Raw genomic sequence first — 25,109 nt, 5'->3', positions numbered from 1 at the left:
AGCGGATTTGAGGCGATTGTTCGACGATTGTTCATTAATTTCTGGAGTGAACTTGTATAAGTTGTGTTCTTCAATCCGTTTCGATAATTAAATTGCAAACGATTGTTTGACACTTTTTATTAATCAACTTTATTCGAAATCTCATTTTTGCTAAGGATTTTTTCTATTCCCGGTTCCCGGGAATTCCCGGGAAATGAGATTATTCATTCCCGTTTCCCGGGAAATCTATTCTCGGGAATATTGCAAACCCTATTTCAATTCGCACAAACTTTGCTCTGATTTCGCACGGGAATTTTGCCAGGAGCTTAACGAAATTTTTAACCAGCGAATACATTAAACTAGCTAAAACATTAAGAAAAATTTTATTGAATTTTTTTACAAAAAACTAATGATACGGCTAAGACTTATTAGTTATCCAGATTGAAATCTTTTCAAAAACAATTCCACGGCTGCAACTTCGAACAATCGGACAACCAACCTTACTGGAAGGGAGAAGTAAAAAGGTACGTGCTCTTGTCGGCGCTAGTGCGCTAGACTTAGCGGGATGGATGTAGATCCCTCGCCTCCCGCGCCACCATCCCCGAACCCCTCTGACCCTGACCCTTCTGTTACCCCCTCCCCTGTTCATTCTTCAGTCCCCCCTCGCCCCAGGCTTTACCCAGACGGAGCCCAGGGCAGCTATACTGTCTATTTTCGGCCAAAGGCGGGACCGAAATCGAAACAGTTGAACCTCTTGCAGATTTCTAAAGACCTGACGAAGGAGTACAAGGGCGTGACCGAAATTTCCAAGGTCCGGCCTAACAAGCTCCGTGTCGTGGTCAGTAACCTGAAAGAGGCCAACGATATAGCTTGCTCTGAGCTCTTCACACGCGAGTATCGCGTTTACATACCCGCACGAGACGTGGAGATCGACGGTGTCATAACCGATTCGAGTCTGTAATCGAGTGTATACTGGCAAGTGCCAAAGGGTGCTTTAAAAACAAAACCTGTCCCGATGTAAAGGTGCTCGGCTGCAAGCAATTGCGGTCAGCATCGATCATCGGTGGCAAAACAGTGTACACCCCGTCAGACTCGTTTCGAGTTACGTTCGCCGGGTCAGCGCTACCAAGCCACGTCTCGATCCACCGGGTTCGTCTCCCTGTGCGATTATATGTGCCTCGCGTCATGAACTGCCTGAATTGTAAGCAGTTAGGCCACACCGCCGCCTACTGCTGCAATAAGGCACGTTGTGGCAAGTGTGGGGAGAATCATGCGGATGATTCCTGCAGTAAAAATGCTGAAAAATGCATTCACTGTGGGGAGAGTCAGCATGAGCTCTCGACATGTGCGGTGTACATGCAGCGCAGGGATAAAATAAAGAGGTCTCTCAAAGAGCGTTCGAAGCGTTCTTACGCTGAGATGCTGAAGAAGACCGTTACCACTTCTCCCATTACATCAAACCCTTATGATCTGTTGTCCTCTGATGAAACCGATTCTGACGATTCACCAGCGGGAACATCTTACGCCAATCCTGAGGAGTCTAGAAAGAGGAAAAATATTTCCTCTCCTAAACTTCCCAGAAAAGGTCCTAAGATTTCTCAAAGTGAAATGAAAGTTACAAGCAAACCAAACAGTGCTGCGGAAAAACCGAAGCAAACTCCTCCTGGGCTTGCAAATTTAAAGTCCCAGAAGGAGTTCCCAGCACTGCCAGGAACATCTAAAACCCCAGTTGTTCCTTTTGCACATCCAGTTGATGAAACAAACTCTGGATTAGTGAAATTTTCTGACATTGTGGACTGGATTTTTGAAACTTTCAATGTACCCGATCCAATTAAAATTTTTCTTACAGCATTTCTCCCAACAGTTAGATCGTTTTTGAAGCAGTTGACTGCCCAATGGCCCCTCCTTGCAGCGATTGTATCCTTCGATGCCTAATTCAACTGCGTATATGAAGGATTCTATCTCTGTCTTACAGTGGAATTGTAGAAGTATTTTACCAAAAATTGATTCGTTTAAAGTTTTGATAAATAAAAACAAATGCGATGCATTTTCCCTTTGTGAAACTTGGCTTACTTCAAATATTGATCTCAACTTCCATGATTTTAATATTATTCGCCTTGATCGAGACACCCCATATGGAGGAGTACTTTTAGGGATTAAAAAGTGCTATTCTTTCTATCGTATTAACCTCCCCTCGATTCCAGGCATCGAAGTTGTCGCATGTCAAATGACAATACAAGGTAAAGAGCTTTGTATTGCCTCAATTTATATTCCTCCCAGAGCACAGGTTGGGCAACGGCTGCTCTTTGATTTAATAGAACTTCTTCCCTCACCACGTTTGATTTTGGGAGACTTCAACTCTCATGGCGTGGCTTGGGGTTCCCCTTACAATGATAACCGCTCCTCTTTAATCTATAACCTTTGCGATGACTTCGACATGACTATTTTAAACAACGGCGAAATGACACGTATCCCGAAACCTCCAGCGCGCCCAAGCGCTTTGGATCTATCCTTATGTTCGAAGTCGCTACGGTTGGATTGCACATGGAAGGTAATCCTCGATCCTCACGGTAGCGACCATCTGCCTATTCTTATTTCAATTACTAACGGTTCAACTCGCATGCGACCAGTTGACATTCCGTATGACCTCACACGGAATATCGATTGGAAGTTATACGAGGAAATGATTTCAAAAGCGGTCGATTCGATTCAACATCATCCACCACTTGAAGAATACAACCTCCTCGCGGGCTTGATTCTCGACGCCGCGTTGCAAGCCCAAACGAAGAAATATCCCGGCGTAACGATTAAAGAACGGCCTCCCACTCCGTGGTGGGACCAAGAGTGCTCCGATGTCTACACGCAAAGATCCGACGCGTTTTTGGCCTACCAGAAGGGAGGTATACCTGGCGACTATTTACGGTATTCGGAGCTTGATACCAAGCTTAAAAGCTTGGCTAAAGCAAAGAAACGCGGATATTGGCGTCGGTTCGTGAACGAGACGTCGAGGGAGACATCGATGAGCACTCTTTGGAACACAGCCCGAAGAATGCGGAATCGCGTAACGGTCAACGAAAGCGAGGAGTCTTCAAGTCGGTGGATATTTGATTTTGCCAGGAAAGTATGTCCGGACTCTGTTCCTGAGCAAAATATTGTTCGTGATGCGTCTCCGGGCCACGACGCGATAGAATCACCTTTTACGATGGCAGAATTTTCAGTTGCCCTCCTGTCCTGTAACAATAACGCACCTGGGTTAGATAGAATCAAATTAAACTTGTTGAAGAATCTACCCGGCAATGCCAAGAGGCGCTTGTTGAACTTGTTCAATAAGTTCCTGGAGCAAAACATTGTACCGCAGGATTGGAGGCAAGTGAAGGTGATCGCCATCCAAAAACCAGGGAAACCAGCTTCTGATCACAACTCTTATAGGCCGATTGCAATGCTATCCTGTATCCGGAAATTGATGGAAAAAATGATACTCCGTCGTTTAGACCATTGGGTCGAATCAAATGGCCTACTATCGGATACTCAATTTGGCTTCCGCCGTGCCAAAGGGACGAATGATTGTCTTGCGCTGCTTTCAACAGATATTCAGCTGGCGTATGCTCGCAAAGAACAAATGGCGTCTGCGTTCTTGGACATTAAGGGGGCTTTTGATTCCGTTTCTATTGACATTTTTTCGGGCAAACATCACCGACAAGGATTTTCTTCAATTTTAAACAATTTTTTGCACAATTTGTTGTCCGAAAAGCACATGCCTTTCACGCACGGCGATTTGGCAACTTTTCGCATTAGCTACATGGGTCTTCCCCAGGGCTCATGTTTAAGCCCCCTTCTTTACAACTTTTATGTAAATGACATCGACGAATGTCTGGCAAATTCATGCACGATAAGACAACTTGCAGACGACAGTGTAATCTCTGTCACAGGAGCCAAAGCTGCCAATTTGCAAGGACCATTGCAAGATACCTTGGACAATTTGTCTGCTTGGGCTTTACAGCTAGGTATCGAATTCTCTCCGGAGAAGACTGAGATAGTAGTTTTTTCTAGGAAGCATGAACCTGCTCAGCTTTAAACACAATTAATGGGTAAAACGATTTCTCAGGTTTTGGTACACAAATATCTTGGTATCTGGTTCGACTCTAAAGGCACCTGGGGTTGTCACGTGAGGTATCTGATGAAAAAATGTCAACAAAGAGTGAATTTTCTTCGTACAATAACCGGACAATGGTGGGGAGCCCATCCAGGAGACCTTATAAGGCTTTACCAAACAACGATATTGTCTGTTATTGAATACGGGTGTTTCTGCTTCCGCTCCGCAGCAAACACACATCTGATCAAACTGGAGCGAATACAATATCGTTGTTTGCGTATCGCCTTAGGTTGCATGCAATCGACCCATACGATGAGTTTGGAGGTCTTAGCTGGAGTACTACCATTGAAAAACCGCTTTTGGAGCCTGTCTTCTCGTATTCTTATCAAATGTGAGGTCTTGAACCGTCCCGTGATTGAAAATTTTGAAAGGTTAATCGAACTTAATTCTCAAACCCGTTTTATGACATTGTATTTCCATCACATGTCCCAAAATATTAACCCTTCTTCGAATATTCCAAGTCGTGTCGACTTATCAAATACTTCTGATTCTACTGTGTTTTTCGATACATCCATGATAGAAGAAACACGTGGAATCCCGGATCATTTACGCGTGCAGCAGATCCCCAAAATTTTTTCCAATAAATATCGAAACATCAACTGCAACAATATGTTCTACACTGACGGATCACTTCTTGATGGGTCCACTGGCTTCGGTATTTTCAATAACAATTTAACCGTCTCCCATAAGCTCGATAATCCTGCTTCTGTTTACGTCGCAGAATTGGCTGCAATTCAGTACACCCTAGGGATTATCGAAAAAATGCCCACGGACCATTATTTCATCTTTACGGACAGTCTCAGTTCCATTGAGGCTCTCCGATCGATGAAAGATGTTAAGCACTCTCCGTATTTCCTGGGGAAAATACGGGAACATCTGAGTGCTTTATCCGAAAAATCGTTTCAGATTACCTTAGCGTGGGTCCCTTCTCACTGCTCGATACCGGGCAATGAGAAAGCGGACTCTTTGGCTAAGGTGGACGCAACAAACGGTGATATTTATGAAAGACCAATTGCTTTTAATGAATTTTTCGCACTTGTACGTCAGAATACGATCATCAGTTGGCAAAATGCTTGGACCAGAGGGGAATTGGGAAGGTGGTTACATTCCATAATCCCCAAAGTATCGACGAACCCGTGGTTCAAGGGGTTGGATGTATGTCGGGATTTCATTTGCGTGATGTCCCGGCTTATGCCCAATCACTATAGATTTGACGCGCATCTCCGTCGTGTTGGGCTCGGGGAAAGTGCTATCTGTGCCTGTCGTGAGGGTTATCACGACATAGAGCATGTGGTTTGGTCATGCCCTGTACACCGTGACGCCAGGTCTAAATTAATAGCTTCCCTGCAGGCCGAAAGTAGGCAGCCGGCTGTTCCTGTTCGTGATGTCTTGGCGAGCCGTGACCTATCCTACATGTCCCTTATATACGTTTTCCTGAAATCCATCCACGCCCCAGTTTAATCCTATTCCCTTCCGCCTACATCCAACCAAACGACAAGAACACGTTAAGACCCCGGATCCGGAAACAGCAACTAGACCCGCACGATACTCTCAGGTCCCGAGGGAGACAACCCAATATGCCAGTCCGTAATATCTTGGCCCAGCAGCAGACATATTCAATATGCTGCTTACCTATGGCGATGGAAAACCATCAAACAACAAATCAGTGCTTTTAATGCAAAACATTCTAGCTTTAAGTTAGATTTAGTTTCAGCTCGTAGTCGGCAGCGAGGATAAAAAATTTGCTTTTAGCTATTAAGATACTTTAGAAAGTAAGCTACCAGAAATAATTGGCGCCGTTAAACATTAAATTGTATTTGTGCCGTGTCAAATAAATTATAGATGAAGAAAAAAAAACTCTGCTGAATATTATTGAAAAAACTTAATATGTTACACGATTGGAGTTGCAAAAAAGCAAATAACACACAAAACAAAACAAAATTACAGACATTCAAATCAGTTTCTAAGTAAATACAGTAAGTTTTGTGAACTCTGATACAAAAAGCCTTGTCATGCATCACTCGGTGCTCGGTTATAAATAACATGCACCAAAACATCTCAAAGCATTCGATTCGTTATGTCATACTGCATCTCTGGTTAAAATTTCAAAACCGTTGCAGGATACATTTTTGAGTAGGGCCCTTTCGAAGTTTCATAAAACCATGTAGAATGTGTAGAAAACGTTTTGATATCATCCAAAACGAAACGGTGGTCGAAAAGTATGTTTCAAAATGACACTCGTCGTAGTTTTCATATCGCTTATTGTACTTACCATAGGCGCCAACTTTGGGGGGCATTGCACTTTTTGAGAACCATTCCTATGAGATTTAGTGCCTCTAGCCTGTGCAGTAATGCGTCAACATACATCAAACTGTCGCATAGCAATTGCTCGCCGAGTTCGCCGCTTCAACGTAATTTTTACGAGAAAACTCATTTGAGTCTCTAAAAAAATGTTGGTGGCTTACTTACTTACTTTCCTGGTGACACATTCCTCAGGATTTCACCTGCGTCACAATGTTTCGCCAACGCACTCGGTCCATGGCAGCTTGTCTCCAGTTTCTTGAGCGTTCTACTTTTCCGAGATCTTGTTCCACTTGGCCTAATTACGTAGCTCTTTACGCACATCTACGTCTTGTACCAGCCGGATCCGAGACGCACACCATTTTTGCGGGATTGTTTCCGGGATTCTTACAGCATGTCCCGCCCAATGAACCCTTCCAGCTTTAGCGACTTTATGGATACTGGGCTCGCCGTAGAGTTGTGCCAGCTCTGGGTTCATTTTACGCCTCCATACGCCATCCTCACATTCTCCGCCGAAGACGGTCCAAGGCACACGTCGTTAGAAAAGTTCGTTAGCTAGTGCTTGCAAGTCTACCACGAACATCGTCCATGTCTCGTGCCTGTATGGGACTACCGGTGTTATGAGCGTCTTGTACAAGTCGAAGTTTGCCGGACCTCAACGTCTTATGGAGTCCGTAGTAGGCACGATATCCAGTTATAATACGTTTGCGGATTTCTCTGCTACAGTTGTTGTCTGATGTTACCAATTATCCGAGGTTTACAAATTCGTCAACCACCTCGAACTCATCTCCGTCGATCACAACGCTAATGCCTATGCGAGCCCTGACGCGCTCGGTTCCCCCTACTCGCAAATTCGATCCAACCTTTTCTGCTTCAATTTTCAGCTTGGTGTACAGCTCAGCAACCGCCTGGAACTTCCTCCCGATAAGGAAGATCTGGATCCGAACTAGCTTGATTTATTGAAGATCGTGCTCGCCTGTTAAAGGCCGCACATTTCGCAGGGTCGCTGGTGTCGCTAGCGGCCCAAAATCGATAAATAAATGGTGAATGAGGACTTGCTATTAGCAACACTTTTGGAGGATCTGCCGCAGCGTAAAGATTTGGTTCGTTGTCGATCGCCCATCCATAAAACTGGCTTGACAACTTCCCACATACCTTCATTCTAGCGGCGAGAGACGGTGAAAGATGATCTGGGAGAACATTTTGTAGGCTGCGTTGAGAATCGTGATCGTTCGGCAGTTCTAACATTTATTCCTTCCTTCCACTCCTCGGACAGCTGTCCTGTATCCAGCGTTGCCTCTAAGTTTTGAATAAAATCTGGCAAAATGAAAATAAAAAGTCTGGCGAAAATCTGTCACTCATTTTTGGATAAAATTCCTGGCAGAATTGAAAGTAATGACCTTTTTTTTTGCTTTTGCCGAGTGTAGGTAGGTAAAGGCCAGGCACGGCCCATCTCTCAGTAATGACCTTTTTGCGAGACGGCGCGGATGAAATCTGGCAAATATCTGGCTCATTTACCTGGTTTATCTGTTTGTCTGGCGCGCAAACAGAAATCTGGCAAAATCCAGATTTATCTGGCACAATGGCAACGCTGCCTGTATCCCAGATCGTGACTATCAGCTGATGCAGACAGGAAGCCAACCTATCCAGGCTCAGCTTGATAAGCTCCACTGCTATGCCATCCTTTCCAGCTGATTTATTGTTCTTGAGCTGCTTAATAGCATCCCTAACTTCACTTATTGTGGAGGGCGGTATGTCTCCCTCATCCGCTGTGCTGACGAAGTCGTTCCTTCTACCATCTTGGTCCTCTATTTCTGCGCCATTCAGGTGTTCATTGTAGTGCTGCTTCCACCTACTTCTACCTAGGGGTGGGCGAAACGGCTCTTTTGCAAGAGCGGCTCTGAACTGCTCACTCACGGTTCTGAACCGACTCATATGAACGGCTCATCATTCACAATGATTCACGAGCGTTGGCAGTTCGTGTTTGTCTCGGTAAATTTCGGGTTCGCGCGAACCAAAGAGTTTTGGTGCGCTCAAAGAACCGTGGTTCTTTTTCGTGAGCCGTTCGTTCTTTCGCTCTTTTTTAAGAACCGGTTCATATGAACGGTTCGTGAGCCGTTCGCCAATCCCTACCTCTACCTCACGTTCATCCGTCAAGATTCCTCTATCTTTATCCCGACATATTTCAGCTCGTGGCACAAAGCCTGCGAGAAATGCATTTGGTTTCTTGTAGAATCTGCGTATTTCTTAAGAACGATACAGCTGCTCCATTTCCTCATACTTCAGCTCTTCCAGGCGGCGCTTTTTGCCCGGAAACGATGGGTCTGCTGTCTTTGTTTCTGTTTGTATCTACTCACGGTGTAACGGGTCCTTTGCTGCAGCATCAATACCCGCGCTGCATTCTTCTCGTCTAGTATCGTTTGACGCTCCTCGTCGGACCAGCCGTTATGTCCATTCCTCTCGATTGATCCAACAGCACCTCCCGCTGCGTTGTTAATGGCTGCATTCAAAGAACTCCAGCAGTCTTTTAGAGGCTTCGGTAACCTCTCCCTCATCCTGAAATGCTGTCTCAAAGCTTTGCGCGTACTCAATAACGATTTCGGGGAGTTAAAGTCACTCCAGACCATACCGTGACGGGTGACAGTAGCGGATGTTGTTGACAACCGAAAGTATTTGGCGCATTTTGACCATCAGGATATAAGTGTACCGATATGGGAGGCTATGCTGGAGGTAGGTACTACATTTTGCCATGTTCTTGGAGGCGGCGAAGTCAATGAGTCGAAGGTCGTTTTCGCTCGTGAGCCGGTGTGCGCTGAAATTTTCAATAACCGGTCTGAATTCCTCCTCCTGGCCTACCGATAACGTTTTTGACGTCGTGTTTTGGACAGCTATCGTATCGTCGTTAGTCCGTTAGTCCGCCTAGGTCTATGCCGATTGTTCCGGTCCGTATTAACATTATTTGCATATTGAACTGATTATTTTTACGGCTGAATTGTAAGGCCTGCACTAACCCCCTGTCTTACCGGAGGACCATTGTGAAAGCACTGTTTAGAGTCCCAAGCTGGCGCCAGCACGTTGATCATCCGCCTTTAACATGGAGCACAGACGCTGTTTTGAGCCGCACCATCTTGGTGAACTGACGCTCGGGTTGGCGAAGCATTTCCTTTACTGCCAGGATATGGGTAACACGCCAATGATCGCCTGATGCTGATGGTTAGAGGCACCAAAATTCACAGAAATGGTTACAAAGCTATAATCTTTCTTTTTGCCTTTCTCCTAGAAAGGTATAGCAATCACTGGAAAAACCAAAGGTATAAAAGTGCTCCAGAGGGTCGAATGTCGTATATAAATCGACTTAGTTCGACGAGCTGAGCATTTTCTGTATGTGTGTGTGTATGTGTGTGTGTATGTATGTAACGGTCTCCCAATCTCACTCGATTTTCTCAGAGATGGCTGGACCGATTCTCATGAAACTAATTGCAAATGAAAGGTCCAGTTGCCCCATAGAACCCTATTGAATTTTATCGTAATCGGATTTTTAGTTTCGAGGTTATGTATCAAAATGTGAAAATCACAAAACTTCAATATCTCAGTAACTACACAACCGATTTGAACAAAATTGGTATCAAAAGAACGGGCTTATTTTTTGAACCATTTGTGAATTAACTTTTCAGTGTTTGAACATGTAGTTCAAAAGTTATGTAAAGAAACGTGTTTCGAAGACTGTTTAATCTCACTCACTTTTTTCAGAGATGGCTGGACCAATTTTCACAAAATTAGTGTCATATGGAAGGTCTTGTTGCCCCATAAGACCCTATTGAGTTTTATTGTAATTGGACTTTAACTTTGTTCGTTATGTATAATAATATGAAATCAGGCTATGAAAAGAAACACTATCCTAAGACTGCTTGCACAGAACAGATATGCAACTTCGAACAAAACTCTGCAGCAAATCGGTGCCCAAGCTTTCGCATTCATTTTTTGCTGTTCTATCCTACATTGATTTTACAGTGCATCGTTCGAACAGTTCGCTCCAATAGTTTGAACATGTACCAAAAAACTATTTTTTTTTTTGCTTTAATGACCAGGCAAAAAGGTGATCTTGAATAGTTGAATCTATCAAAATCAAGTTAAGACAGGATCGCATTCAAGAGATCTTTAAAGTGGAAATTCAGTAACAATTCACAATCAACGTCAATGAAACAAATTAAACTAAAAATCTTTCAACCATCAAACATTGTCTAACAAATTTTCTTGAATCGTACACCTCACGACTGCTAAAACTATTTTAACCTGTTAGTTGAATATTTTCGTTGGACTTGGAAACCGAATTTCTCGATCAACGACAATATTTATGTCTCGTACCGTTTTTTATACCTAACATTGCTAGAAATGCATATCAGACGCGCTGTACAAGCACTGCTTACTTCATTAGGTACAATGTAAAAATTGATTGTCGTTAGTCAAGATATTCAGTTTTCAACTTGGGCAACAATGAAATTCATTAAAAAGATATCTACATAAAAACCGTTGCACGTATGCGGGTGGTACTGTACGTTTATCATGAAAAGGCACCCTCGCTATACCAGTACCGGGGAGAACAAAGGATTCTCCCGATGAAAAAGCGGCGAGAGCTCATACAGTCCTTCTGTTGAATGAATGGAATATAAGCGTAATGAAATTTCGAGTGTAAAATGCATGCTCTCCACCGCTAGATGTCGATACTTAAAATAAAGAGATTTTGCCTCGTTTTTGGTTCTTCAGTTGAACAGATGTGCTGCTTGAAAACACTCACTTTTCTCAGCGATGGCTGGACAGATTTTTACGAGATAAGTTGCAAATGAAAGGTCTAGTTGTCTCATAATACCTCATTAAATTTTATTATAATCGGACTATAACGTTGTATTTTATGTAACAAAACGTTAAAATCACGAAACTTAATTATCTCATCTATATATGGTCGGTGTTAAGTCAGACCGGACCAAGTGACATTTTGACCATTTCGAGAAAAACGAGTTTGAAGGTTGTTGCTCTGTGAATTTTGAAGTTTTCAATATTTTTGCGCAGTTTTGATGTTATAAGTTGGAGTAACTCTCTAACTGTATCATGCAATGTGACAATTGAAAAAAAGGAATGCCGTGAGCTCAGAAAGGACAGGTTTGTAACTGATTAAATGTACTTGGTCCACTCTGATTGAATCACAGAAGAATCATTAATGACTTGGTCCATTAAGACTGAACAATTGAATAAATAATTTTAGTTCATTGATCGTCGAACAGTCAAAAAGTTTTTAATCTACATGGTTAGCTTCTGCGACATCAACAATTTTCGAAAATAGTTTGAATAAACTTTAAACTGTGTTTGTTTCAACAAATCAATGGTAAGAGCGGAATGTTTTAATGGAACAAAAATATAGTTAATTTACTCAATTAAGTTATTCGTAATCATCCACTTTCTCTGCAACTTTGGCAAAAATTGCCGTAGAATTGATAATGGACTGGATGGTTTTCTCGTGTTTTGGTTCTGGAATTTATGTCACGTTTGGATGTAGTGCTTCAAGGACAGCTTCAAGAAAATTTGGCACAGGTTCTCCATTATTGATAAGAAAATAATATTGAATAGATATTGACAACATGCTTTACACACTTGAATGTCAATCGAGTCAGCTTCTTCTTGTATTAATATGAAAGGTCTTCTCCAAACAATCGTTTGTGTTGCCTTTAGCTTTGTAGTTTCATTTCGGGCATAAATCTAATTAGCTTGCATAAAACAGTACCAAACATACACTTACCACTTATTTCAACCTCCTGAGGATATAATTCATTGGTAAAATCATCAAGTTTTAAGTCAGTATTCTACTGTAACTTGAACTTCTTTCTGAAATTGTGGAATGTTGTGTCACCCACACAAATGACTAACGTTTCTCATTGACGTGTTCAATCAGAGTGGACCATGTACATTTTCCTCATTTACTGGTAAAGTATACTTTTTTGACTAACGGGTAAAGAAGCATTCCGATAAGTTGCCTGATAGTGTTGAAATTCATTTATGTTGACTTCAAACCGATGCTGTAAATTCCGATAATTTAAACTTTTTTCTGCTTAACACATGGTTCACTTTGTCTGCACACTATAAGGCATGATATCAGGTCATGTTAGTGACAGCAATAAACGGTCCAAAAACACATTCAAAACCACAGCAGTACTTGAAACTTTACAGATTTCGATGGGGGGTGAGTGAGAGTTCTCTGATACAAAGAAATCCGGAAAAACGCTTGAAAATTCTTCCGTTCGTTCGCTTTTATCAATAGCTGACCGAAGCCAGTCTCCTTGAAAATAAACACTTGGTCCATTCTGACTGAACACTGTAATCGCTTTTCATTGGTCATGCAGACAAAAATCATGCTGTTATTTCTGCTGTTTTAGAGATAAATAAAGTCTGCTTGTTGTGTGATGTAGCTTAAGAAAATCTTTATCCAATACTGTCGTTATCTCGTTTTTTCCAATTTTGTGATATGGTCCGGTCTGACTTAACACCGACCATATACACAACCGATTGGAACAAAACAGGTATCAAATGAACATGCTGTCTTCAAAACCATCGATGATTTTTACAATGGATAAACATGTGGTCCAAAAGTTATAAATATAAATGTTTTCCGATGAGTTTATATCATACACTGATTCTTGCCTTTCTTCAAGGAAGGTATTACTATCACTGGCAAAACCGAAGGTATAAAAGTGCTCCAAACGCTCGAATGGCATATATCGCTCGACTCAATTCCATGAGCTGAGCATTTTCTGTATGTGTGTATGTGCAAATTTTCAACCTCTCTCGATTTTCTCAGAGATGACTGGACCGATTTTCGAAAAAATATTTTCAAATGAAAGGTCTAGTTGCCTCATAAAACCCTATTAACCCTCTAGTGCCCAGTGCCGCCTCTAGACAGTCAAACCTCTAAAAAGCTTCAATAAGGACTTAAAAAATGTTTATAAGGCTTTATAGTGATTTTTTCGAAGTCCGTCTAAAAATTAATTTTGGTACTAGTGGGTTAAATTATATTGTAATCGGATTTTTAGTTTATATGTTATGTATCAAAACGTGGAAATAACGAAAACTCATTATCCCAGGAACTACACAATCGATTTTAACAAAATTGTTTCTAAATTAACGGGTTACCTAAAAACCCCTCAATATTCGAATTTTATAAAGATTGGACATGTGGTTGAAAAGTTATGATAAGAGATGTGTTCTGGAGACTATTTAATCTTATTCATATTTCTCAGAGATGGCTGATCCAGTTTTCATAAAATCAGTATCATATGAAAGGTCTAGTTGCGCCATAAGACTCTATTGATTTTTGCCTTTCTCCTAGAAAGGTATAGTAATCACTGCAAAACCAAAGGTATAAAAGTGCTCCAAAGGGTCGAATGTCGTATATAAGTCGACTTAGTTTGACGAGCTGAGCATTTTCTGTATGTGTGTGTATATGTGTGTGTATGTATGTATGTAACGGTCTCCTAATCTCACTCGATTTGCTCAGAGATGGCTAGACCGATTTTCATGAAACCAATAATGCAAATGAATGTTCTAGTTGCCTCATAAGACTCTATCGAATTTTATTATAATCTTATCTGTTATGTATCAAAATGTAAAAATTATGAAACTTCATTATATCAGAAACCTCATAACCGATTTGAACAAAAATGGTTTGAAATAAACGGGCTACCTGAAAAACCCTTAACTTTTGAATTTTATAAAGATTGGACTTGTAGTTCAAAAGCTATGGACAGAAGCGTGTTCTGGAGACTATTGAATCTCACTCATGTTTCTCAGAGACGACTGGACCGATTTTCATAAAATCAGTGTCATATGGAAGGTCCAGTTGCCCCATGATACCTTATTGATTTTTTCTGCAATCGGACTTTGCCTGTTGTGTTTAAAATGTGAAATCCAGCTATGGAAAAAAAAAATATTTCAAAGACTACTCAAACTCACTCAATTTTCTCAGAGAATGTTGAACCGATTTCCACAAAATTAGTTTCAAATGAAAGGTCTAGCTTCCTCATAACACCCTATTAAATTTTACTGTAATCGGACTTTAACTTGGTCTGTAATGGATCAAAATGTAAAAATCACGAAGCTTCATTATCTTAGAAACTACACAACCGATTTGAACAATACTGATTTCAAATGAACGGGCTAGTTGAGGGTTAACTGACGAATTATTATGATTGTACACGTGGTTCAAAGGTTATGAAAAGCCAGTCATATTCGATATAGAAAAAAAATTTACGATAAACAATCGAATTAAAAATTATATTTCAACGAATGATATATCGAGTCTACATATAATCGAGTCCAACCTATATATGAGTACAGTGACGTTTCGATTATACCACGATCAAAAAAAAATCGCGTCATATATTTGAAACATATTTATTTCATGTTATTCGCCTGTGTTAATGTATGTTCATATATGTTTGAAGATTATGTTTAAATATTCGGTATGGTTTCACTGCTAACAATGATTTGTTATTTTAGAGTGATAAATAAATCCAGCGAATATTATCAAGAGGTATTTTTTCTAAAATGAAGTGTTCGTGTAAGTCTATTTTAACAAATAATAAGTACGAATGAAAAAGGCTTGGTCTGACCGCTAGGTGGATTAATTTTTTTTCAGTTTTAGCTTTAGGGCCACACCTGTGTAATATAATTGGGTAAATTTTCTGGACTTTTATACAAGGCACTAATCTCAAAACTTCCAATTAAATATTCAAATAAACTCCCGGCGATTATTGATAAAATACAAATTCAGTAGAAAACGATAAAGGCAACAACAAAAAAAAATGAAGAACTTTTTTAAAACTGCAGAAAATTTTGTAAAAGTGGAGTCACGGTGAGGCAAGCGATCGAAAACAACAGAAAACTGTTATGGGGTTAATAAAATAGGCTATTGACATGCATCAAAGAAAAAACAGAATCTGTGATAGGGATCTATCACTATTCGGCACGGTGGCGTAGCCAAGGAGGAAGGGTGGCATTGGAAACAAGGTGTCTAGTATCAACACTGTATTCCAGCAAAGAAATATCAGGAAAATATATTGAAAATACCGTCCATTGCATAGACGATTGCATCGTATGTCTGTCTGTCTCTGGGATCGGAGTTTGGTGACCATACGGCACAATTAAGCTAAAATTTACGACACGGCCATGCTAAAATTTGCTTGGATTTTTTTTTAAGATAAGCAACAATTCGAACGTTGTTCTTGAGCTGATCATTAACTAAACTATGCAATGGTTTATTTAACCAGCAGGTGCGTTGCATGGCCAGCGGTATCGATAATGATAGCAGGAAAACACTTAATCGTTTACGTTGTTCTCTCTCTTAAATTTTTCCTCACTCATATCTTTACTACATGATAGTCATTGATTAGGTTACTCTCTCTTCCTCTCTCTCTCTCTCTTAACCTACAGCTCTCTTCAATATTCTCAAAATTCTTTTATTTTCATGTACGTACACGCATACAGCATTTACTCAACCCGTCAAATTAAGTTGATTGGTACACCATACTCAGTTATCAAGGCCTCCGATTTTATAATCTTTGTTTTATAAGAAAGGAAAAATACTTGTAAATGTATAGAAAACGCTTAATTGAAAGTTTCAGTTGAAGCAAGGTTGCAACTGCTATTAATATTTTTCCAAGTCACCTGTTGTGGATTCTCTGACTGTGTTAATCCATTGAAATTAAATTGTATTTGGTTCCAGCCTTTGAGTCGCACACAATAGGTAATTCATAATTTTATTATAAAAAGGAACATACATAGGAAGTCCATTCACTGCGTACAAGATTGAATTCAAATTGAGCTATATTTGCGCAACTGCTAATGTGCACGACATCAACCGCTGCCAAATAATGCGTTCGACTGGTTATACTAGAAACCGTCGCGAGTTACGAGCACCTTATATGTATGGAATAGATTATGTCGCAAACAGATTCAATTAACAAGCTCCGAAATATTTCGTACAGCACCAGTTCTTTGAGATGACTCTTTTACTGCTATACTTGCTGCCCCGTCTTATCTTCCAAACTGCAACCAAATTGTCTAAAATGCACACCCCTAGAAAGCGCACGAAAACATACAAACGCGTATGAACCACAGTGAAGGAAATGAAATGATTTTGAGCTGATTGTTTTTTCATCTTGAGTTGTGCACATCATGAAGTGCACAGTTCATGACTAAAATTGTATCCTATCAATACGTAATAAAATGTTGGTGCCTTGGTCACTCGGAGATGACAAATACAACAGTTGACTACATACAACTCTGAGAATAGAGTGATGCGCGTTGCTCCGTTGTAATTCTCTCTTCGTACGTGGCGCATCGTAGGAAAAAAACGATAGCAAAAGAATAATTGAGAGTCCCATAAATGTTGGTTGGATTCGGTTTATTCGCGTTGAAAGAGATTTCGAAGGCTGTTCGCACCTACGTGAACTCTCGTATGTAATTGTCAAAATGTGCGTGATGACAAAAGCAAAAATATTTCCTTCTTTCTTTTTCGCACGCAGAAACCAAACAAATATCAGCAACACCGTCAACGCCAATTGCATCTCGCATCGCAGTGACGCAGCAGCGATGATGCGGTGCGGTAATGATGGGAGGGAGAGTAAGTAGTTCGGATGGTATTTTTTTCAGCAGGTTTTCTATAGCAGCCAAACAGATACCAAAATGTGCTATGTTTGTTACCGAGAAATCATACGTTTGTTGTATTGCGTTGCGATTTCGTCAATGACATTACTCACTAGTTTTTGTTATGATTAGCGAATGGAATATTTTCCTCATACTAATTTGGGTAGTAGCGTTATGGAAGAGTGAGAGGGGATGGAGTTTTGAAAATCTTTGAATAATGCTTGACTTGCTTTTGAACTGGTTTTGGATGCATTATTGCAGACTTTGATACTGCATTTTCACGTTTCAGTGCTGCGATTTTCAGGTTTTAGTGCTGTATGCCAATTGTGTTGAACCGAATATATTTGTACAGAAGTACAGAAATTACACCGAGAGGTAAAATAAGGCTTCTTTAGCAAAATCTTTAGCAAAAATTTGTAGAGGTTTGTAGAATTATCATTCTTATTAAACATATGCTGGCAACGACATTTTTATTATCACTGGACTTGTTTATTCATACTAAATTCAACAAGGAACTTGGAATATAAGCATAACAACTCAGATCTTTTTTTCCCTTCCTTTTCAATTTTCTATATTTCTGAGTACAAATGACATAAAGTATTTACAGATCAAATTTGTAACGGCTAATTTAACAAACATATTTACCCTAGTAAAAATGTTATGCAACTTAAATCCAAACAAAATATGGCAAGTGTCTTTTACGTCTAATGCCTAATTAATACCTGATCAAATCTGCAATGTTTTGCAAATCATTAAAACTTTCTCTATCTTTCACAGCAGTTCGAAAAACATAGAGGAGAAACAATTGGTATGATAAAAAGCTCATCGAAGCTCTTTTCCTGATTGGTCTGATTTCAATTAGTCGAATGTTACGGCTAGTTAGGGCCAACAATAGTGGTCTTAAAAGGCTTCGCGCTCATTCCACAGCCCTTCGACCGAAAAGCATTGCCACAACGATTATAAGGTTAGTTTCAGAGCTATATGCTCTGTACTGAAAACAGTTACAGTTTGAACCTTTGTTTTTATTTGTTTTGTAAATATTCGAACTGTTATTAAAATTTGTATACACTTGTAACAGTAAGGAAAAAATTCTTAATACATATTTAGAAGAAATTTGTTTTGTAAGTTCTCCGTACGTCACAATTGAATCAGTTGTAACACAACCTGTTGACACAGTGCGGTTCGATGGTTCGATTTTGGTAACATTTTTATTTGCTTTCATTGACCACAGGGGGTTTGTTTCTGAAAAGTTGGTTGGGTTTGTAACGACAGATGTTGTTTGGCCATAATGGGTCAAGTAGGAGAAACATGCTGTTAGTGATAAATCAAACGGGCCCGTAACATCAAAATTGCACAAAAGCTTGAAAACTCCGAAATTCAAAGAGTAGTAAATCTAGAATTTGTTTATATTAAAATGTTAATCTGACTTAACACCAACTAATTATACGTAAGGAATTACCCATCGTGAAAAAGTTGAAGAGGTTGTTTATTAGGTTGTTTACGACCGCAGAGTTAACCTAGAATACGACAGCCTGTCTTAAGTCAATGTATTTCTTGCAATAGGTTTGGGAATACACTCAATGGGGTTAATCAATTTAATGGTCTCTCTGTTCCAGATGACGTTTACCTTAAGACGGCACCGGTAACGACAAAGAACAACAGCAGAAGCTATGTGCAGCTAAGCAGTTTCACTTGACGCCATATCCAAAACAAGAATGAAATTGTATTGTTTTGTGGCTGTCTTTTGTATCAAGTTGCACTGAGAAAGCTTAATTTAGGCAGTGGCTACGATGAGGGCCAATAGTGCATTCCCGGTAACCTAGGTTTAATACGAACAATTTTCTGCAGTTTGCAGTAGCGTAGATAATTTTAAAACTGATCGCTGCAAATAGTAGGACTTGAGCGAAAAATTATGTGATTCAGGTTCACTGGCGCAAACATTCTTCAAATAAATGTTAAAATACACTCAGTAAACTTTGAGGCTTAGCTGAAGTCAAAAGAAGTTAATAATGTTTGTCAATGCCATTTATTGACAACTGAATATTGTTTTTTGACATGGCAAATTTTTTATTTAGTTCTGAATGATTTACTGTGTAAAATCAACATGAGATGATTTATTTGAAACTATATATGATAATTTTTATCGCTATACTGCTAGTCACGCACGCTATATAGCTAGCCACGCACGCTGTAAATATGCACACACGCTATATAGCTAGCCACGCACGCTATAAACATGCACAGACATGCTATAGACATGCACAGACACGCTATAGACAAGCACAGAAACTATATAACCATGCACACGCAAGCCACGCACGCTATAGACATGCACGCGCTATATAGCTAGCCAAGCACGCTAGCGACACACGCTATAAACATTCACACACGTTATATATGTGCACACACCCTATATATACACCCTGGAAGATGGTGGCTTCTCAACACCACCTGGCGGTGCGAGTCTCATTTAATTTCTGGCTGTATTCACCCAACGATATCTGAATTGAATTACCACTGGTGGGGTCCAACTCAGATCAAAAGGGAGCCGAACTGAAAAAGTTAGGTTCTGCAGCTAACCACTACCGCCGCCGCTGTTGCCCGCTGCTGCTCCACGCCGCGTTTGCCCACTGCCATAGCTGCTACTGTCCGCCGCTACTGCCTGCTGCTAGTAAACTGAGATTGCTTGAGGAGAAGCAGTCTCTTATATAGCCCAACGAGTGCATTCCTGGCTAACTAGGTACTCTATTCTGTCGTCCTTTTTAGGGAAAGGCAGCAAGCAACCAATCAAAGGTCGACATTTACGTTTCGACAAGGTTCAACAATTTTCAGTAGTACAATAGTTCGAACAGTCAGATTACAATTTTCTGCATTTGAACGGTTGCTTAAATGATTTTCCAATCGATTGCTGCAAAAATGACGGAAATCGGTTGAAAACTGACTGAGTTTAGAACGTTTGAAATTGGACAATTTTCGTGACGCTCTCCATGTTTTCGGTTTTCGAAATTGGATCCCTGTATTGAAGTTGAACCCCTATATATGTTGCCGTAAGACGTATTCTACGTCAAAAAAATCAATTTTGTCAATGATCAAGGAACAACTTCATTTGAAATAAAAAAGTCTCTCTCTCTCTTTCCAGCTCGGGGAAAACTAATAGTGTCAGAAGGATCGTAGCTCTAGCCCCGCAATTGTCCTGTACACTCAACAGTTGGCTGCGAAGTCTGTGTATAACAAACAGAAGTTCAAATTTCAAGACGGAATGTAGCACCAAGGCATTGCTTTACATTATCAATACACAAAATTTAAAATTGTTAAAAAAGTTGTTTAAGTTAATATTTCCGAAATCTTATTTTTTGTTATGTAAACACTATAAACGGTTAGCTAAATATTTGTTGTCTGATCATGGCAAACTGAGAGAGAAAAAGTTACGATGGCAGTTCGTAACGTTAATGACTTTTGGCCGATAGCTACAATTTTCCACCGCCGTGCATCGGAAATTGCCATTCTCCGCCACAAACATTTGCCGAACTTTTTCGGATACATTATTTTTTCTTAGCCCTTTGTCCATCTTGACGCCTTATACCGACAAAAGCTTCTAACCAACTAGCAATTTGCACTTGCGCTTGCACCTACCAGCTACCACCAAAAAAACCCCGTTGAGTTGAGTGAGAGTAGGAAAACACCACGGGAATGGCATCGCTGTCAGCTACCATACATTTGACGCGTTACCAACATCACTGGCACTGGCACCCGAAAAATGGGCAGTTTACCCTTATCTTATGTTGATTCGGGCAAACCGGCTAAATGTTGACTGCAATCATTAATAGCATATCAGACAGTTGTGAGCAATTTCTTAAGGTTTTCACATGGTATGTGATATTCTAAGTGATATTTAGTACATTAATTGTGTCCCAAAGCAAAGTGAAGCAAACTGTGACAGCAGAAAAAGTAGTTTTGGGACAAACGGTACAGAAATAGATGTTCGTAACGCTTGAAAGCTACCATACCATTCCCTTGGAAAACACGAACTCTCTTTCTTGAAAAAAAATCCCCATCATTGAGTAAATATTTACGATCCAATTTCTCTTATTCATTACTTGTTCATAACGCGACTAACTTTATATTCTCAGCTGTGCACAGAGTTGCCAATAAAATTTTTAATTGAACTGGAAGAATGCTGAAGAAAAAACTTGAAAAAACTGGATTCCAAATAAATTTGCCAAATACCTAAAAAATAAATTGTCAGGGAGCTTTTCTGTGATGGTTATTGAATCCAATATAAGTTTTAAATACAGCAACTTCGGGTTTGCATTTTGTTGAAATTGTAAACTGCAAAAAGGCAAAGCCTTGGTACTACATTCCGAATCGGAACTTGACCTTCTGTTTATTATACACAGACTTCGCAGCCAACTGTTGGATGTACAGGACAATTGCGGGGCTAGCGCTACGATAATATTGACACTAACAGTCTCTGCCGAGCCGAGAGTCGAACCTACGACGACTGGCTGGTTAGGCCAGTATCGTACCTCGAGACCAACTGGAAGGTTTGAAATTGTAGACTGAAGAACTTCATTTACAGGAGCAAAATTACAAATTGCGCAACTAGTTCATCGCAAAATCACGAAAATGATGTTCTATTCATTTACTTTAACTTTGAACAAAAGAACTGATGCAACGTTTTCTTACGTTACATCTGTGAAGTTTAAATTTCAATTATCTCTGAGATCGCTATCCCTAGGTATCTAATTATTCGAACAATTTTGAAACTGCTAAACAAAACAATATCGCACGCTTAGCCTTGGGGCTAATAGCGGTCTCGATCAACTAGATTAGTTGAGAGAATTCGTTATCGATATTTTTTTTTTGGCACATTTTGCATGTGTAGTATAAGTACAACGATACACCGTGCCCCAGTGCTGAGTCAAAAAAATTTCCAGCTCGAAAAGATCCTCGACTCGATCGGGAATCGAACCCGATATCACAATCGTGTGGGAAAGCTAGCCGACCGACATCGCTAACCACAGAGCCACGGGGACCACTTTGAAACTGCTACGCCACTGAAATAAATTTGGAGAATGTCGCCTTTATATAATATCTTTGAGACGGATTGTTTTTATTTTTATATAACATTAACCCATCATTGCAATTAATTTTTTTTCTTCATGATCTGATAAAACCAATTTTTTAGTTTTAGAATAAAGCTGAGATTACTTGCCTTTTTCATCTCAACCATGCAATACGATTTTTATTTTGGCTGTGTTTCGTGCGAGAAGATACAATACTGAAAATACTGTTAAGAAATCCACAAAATCTACGTTCTAAAAATATTTCCAAACCAGTCGGAGCTTGAGTGTCCAGAAAATCTGGATAAAACTGGCAGATATACAAAAAAACTGGAAGATTTTGGGAATAAACTGTTTGACTGGATCACTTGAAAAAAGCTGGAAGAATCCAGTTTAAACTGAACATTGGCAACTCTGGCTGTGCACATAGAGAATAACATATATTGCGTGCTCCCACGATGAAAAGTACATCGTAAGAAGGAAGGCGGAGAGAGTGCACCAGTAACGATTTTTTTTATATGGTGCTCTTTTGTGATCTTCGTTATTCACCTACCATGGAGGTCTGTTTGCAAATGTGCGAAGAATAAGAATAACTCGCACACTGACGACGATGTCAATGCATCATAGGCTTGGTTTATACGTATTCATTAGTCGCTAGAAGCGATTTTTTTCCATCGGTGTGAACCACTGTGGAATGGCGTACGCGCATCGTCACGTTGTTATTTTTTCCCAACCGGCACAATAATAATAATCAGTTAAGGTTCAACACCGGACCGTATAGGCTACAGACACAGAGTGCTACCACGGCGCGCGATTAATAACTTACTTTCAAACCGTTTGATAGTTACGTGCTTGATCTGTCGTGTTCCAAAAAACAAATGTCGACACTCGAAAGCTTTGAATCTTCAGGGACACGCAGCTGGATCAGTGGTGACTATTTCGCGCGGATTCTCGAACAATACTTTGGCACAGAGGTCGTAGTTGTAAGCTTTTCCATCGAAGACGGATCGCCAGAGGGCCAAAATTTTATGAACTCAATTATACGTGCTAGGATAACATACTGCAGACGCGACAACGATGAGTGGAGTACGACTTCGTTGATTTTGAAAACAGGTTTGTCCAATCCGGAGCTAGCCAGAAATGTCCAGTACGTACTTCGAATCGAAAAAGACATTTATGGGCCGATTATGCGCGAAATCGACGATCTTCTCGCAGGTTCAGGTGACTTTTGCAGTTTTGGACCAAGGTTGATCTACGAAGATCAGGATGCACTTGTCCTAGAAGACTTAGCCCTGAAAGGGTACTCACAGCCTGATCGAAAGGCTCGTTTGGATATGAACCACTGTGTACTGCTTATAAAAAAGATAGCAAAATTCCACGCGGCGACAGCTGTCTTGGGTCGAAAGGTCAGTCAGATAATTTTTGGTAGAGTGTTTAATTAGTTCAAATCAAATTCTGTGCTTTGTTTAGAAACGAGAGCTCTTCCATTTACACATGGGTAGTGGATTTCTGGATCCCACAAATGCGATCCGTTTGTACTATATGAATTGTATCGCTGAATGTATATTGCTGACTGAAACCGTACCGGATCTAACATACTATAGAGACTTCCTCTGTGATTTCGCTAAGACCATGACGGAACGTGAATGTAGTACATTTTCACGAGAGGATGAAGAATTTAACGTATTGAACCACGGAGATCTATGGCAGAATAACGCACTCTGGCGATACGACCCACAAGGATTCGTCCAGGACGTTTTGCTAGTTAGTACAAAAAACCAATAAAACTTTCAGCATGTTCAAAGAGCAGTTGATTCTCTCGTTTAGATCGACTATCAGGAGTGTTTTTTTGGCTCACCCGGCGTTGATTTGAACCATTTTCTCTATTCGTCCGCCAATAATGACGTTCAGCGGAACGGTTTTGGTGAATTAATCGAAATCTACGTTAACGAGCTGCAAGTGACCTTGAAAATGCTAAACTACGACTTGAAGGTACCGACGCTGAACACAATCCAACAAGAGATGATAAAAAAGCGTGACCATGGTAAGTAAAAAAAAAAGTCCACAACACTGCGGCACGCTAATTAACATGACAGTGCAATGTCAACTGTTCTACATTGTACCCAGCTTTGCACTTATATCTTCACTTTTTTAGCTGTAATCGTAACCACTTGCATAGTACCGGCGTTGATAATGGAACGACCGGAGCTAGCCACGCCGGAAAATATGCTCGATGACAGTGACCAAGCCAGACGAGCACGACGAGAAACGTTCACAAACCCAAAGTTCGTCGAGATTTTGAAGATACTTCTCCCACAGTTAGCCGATGTGAACGGATAATATGGACTGTACCATTTATTAACATACCAAAATCGTTATCGTCGTCCAGAGTAAACAGTATCTCGGGCATATGTATACATTTTGTACTAATTTTGATGTTATCGGTATTATATAATGTCGGTTTTTATGGCTGCTTTAAGATTGCACACTACCTCTCACCAGTGAACTCGTTTTCATATGAAAAAATGCGATTAATTTTAGAATGTGGTTCCAAGTAAAAACAAATATATCGACTGGCGACAATGACGCTAATACTGCATAACATTAATAAGTTTATCGCTACTCTTCGATGCAACACACCTTTCTTGCTACCTAGGGATGTTTAGCTTCTGTGTACTGTCAATTTAAAAAATCCTTATATTTTTAAAAGTCAAACTGTTTGTATCAGAATTTGTCAAAAAAATTTCAAAATCATGACATACAATGCAAAAACAATAATCAACCAGTCAGCAGTCAACAAATTTACTTGTATTCTGATATACAATTTTATGCGAATTTCGCTATGAAATGCTTGTTTTAGAATTAATTGTCAAATATATTTTATAAATATGTCCTTAAACTATATTAATAGGGTCTCATAA

The 25,109-nt window shown here is 40.1% G+C and overlaps 1 protein-coding gene and 1 long non-coding RNA gene across 2 annotated transcripts; both read left to right on the top strand.

Moving 5' to 3' along the window:
- The first annotated feature begins 16,777 nt into the window (after nt 1–16,777).
- On the top strand, nt 16,778–20,763 carry LOC129732730 (uncharacterized). The gene is made up of 3 exons (XR_008729329.1): nt 16,778–16,935; nt 17,005–17,102; nt 20,265–20,763. It is a non-coding gene; the product is annotated as an uncharacterized LOC129732730 (long non-coding RNA).
- A 68-nt stretch (nt 20,764–20,831) lies between these two features.
- Nucleotides 20,832–24,667, top strand: LOC129732727 (uncharacterized). The gene is made up of 4 exons (XM_055693859.1): nt 20,832–23,594; nt 23,659–23,952; nt 24,016–24,232; nt 24,344–24,667. Exons 1-4 carry the CDS (start codon nt 23,067–23,069, stop codon nt 24,526–24,528), a joined length of 1,224 nt encoding a protein of 407 aa, XP_055549834.1. The 5' UTR covers nt 20,832–23,066; the 3' UTR covers nt 24,529–24,667.
- Nucleotides 24,668–25,109: the final 442 nt, after the last annotated feature.

The sequence above is a fragment of the Wyeomyia smithii genome, chromosome 3 (genome assembly GCF_029784165.1).
Source record: "Wyeomyia smithii strain HCP4-BCI-WySm-NY-G18 chromosome 3, ASM2978416v1, whole genome shotgun sequence".
Lineage (NCBI taxonomy): Eukaryota > Metazoa > Arthropoda > Insecta > Diptera > Culicidae > Wyeomyia > Wyeomyia smithii.
The sequence above is the reverse complement of the archived record's forward strand: the minus strand, read 5'-3'. Positions and strand labels throughout refer to the sequence as shown.

Coding starts and splice junctions, on each gene's coding strand:
- LOC129732727 (XM_055693859.1), top strand. CDS start 23,067: ATGTCGACACTCGAAAGCTTTGAATCTTCAGGGACACGCAGCTGGATC. Junction 23,953..24,015: donor TCGTCCAGGACGTTTTGCTA/GTTAGTACAAAA, acceptor TCTCTCGTTTAG/ATCGACTATCAGGAGTGTTT. Junction 24,233..24,343: donor GATAAAAAAGCGTGACCATG/GTAAGTAAAAAA, acceptor TCACTTTTTTAG/CTGTAATCGTAACCACTTGC.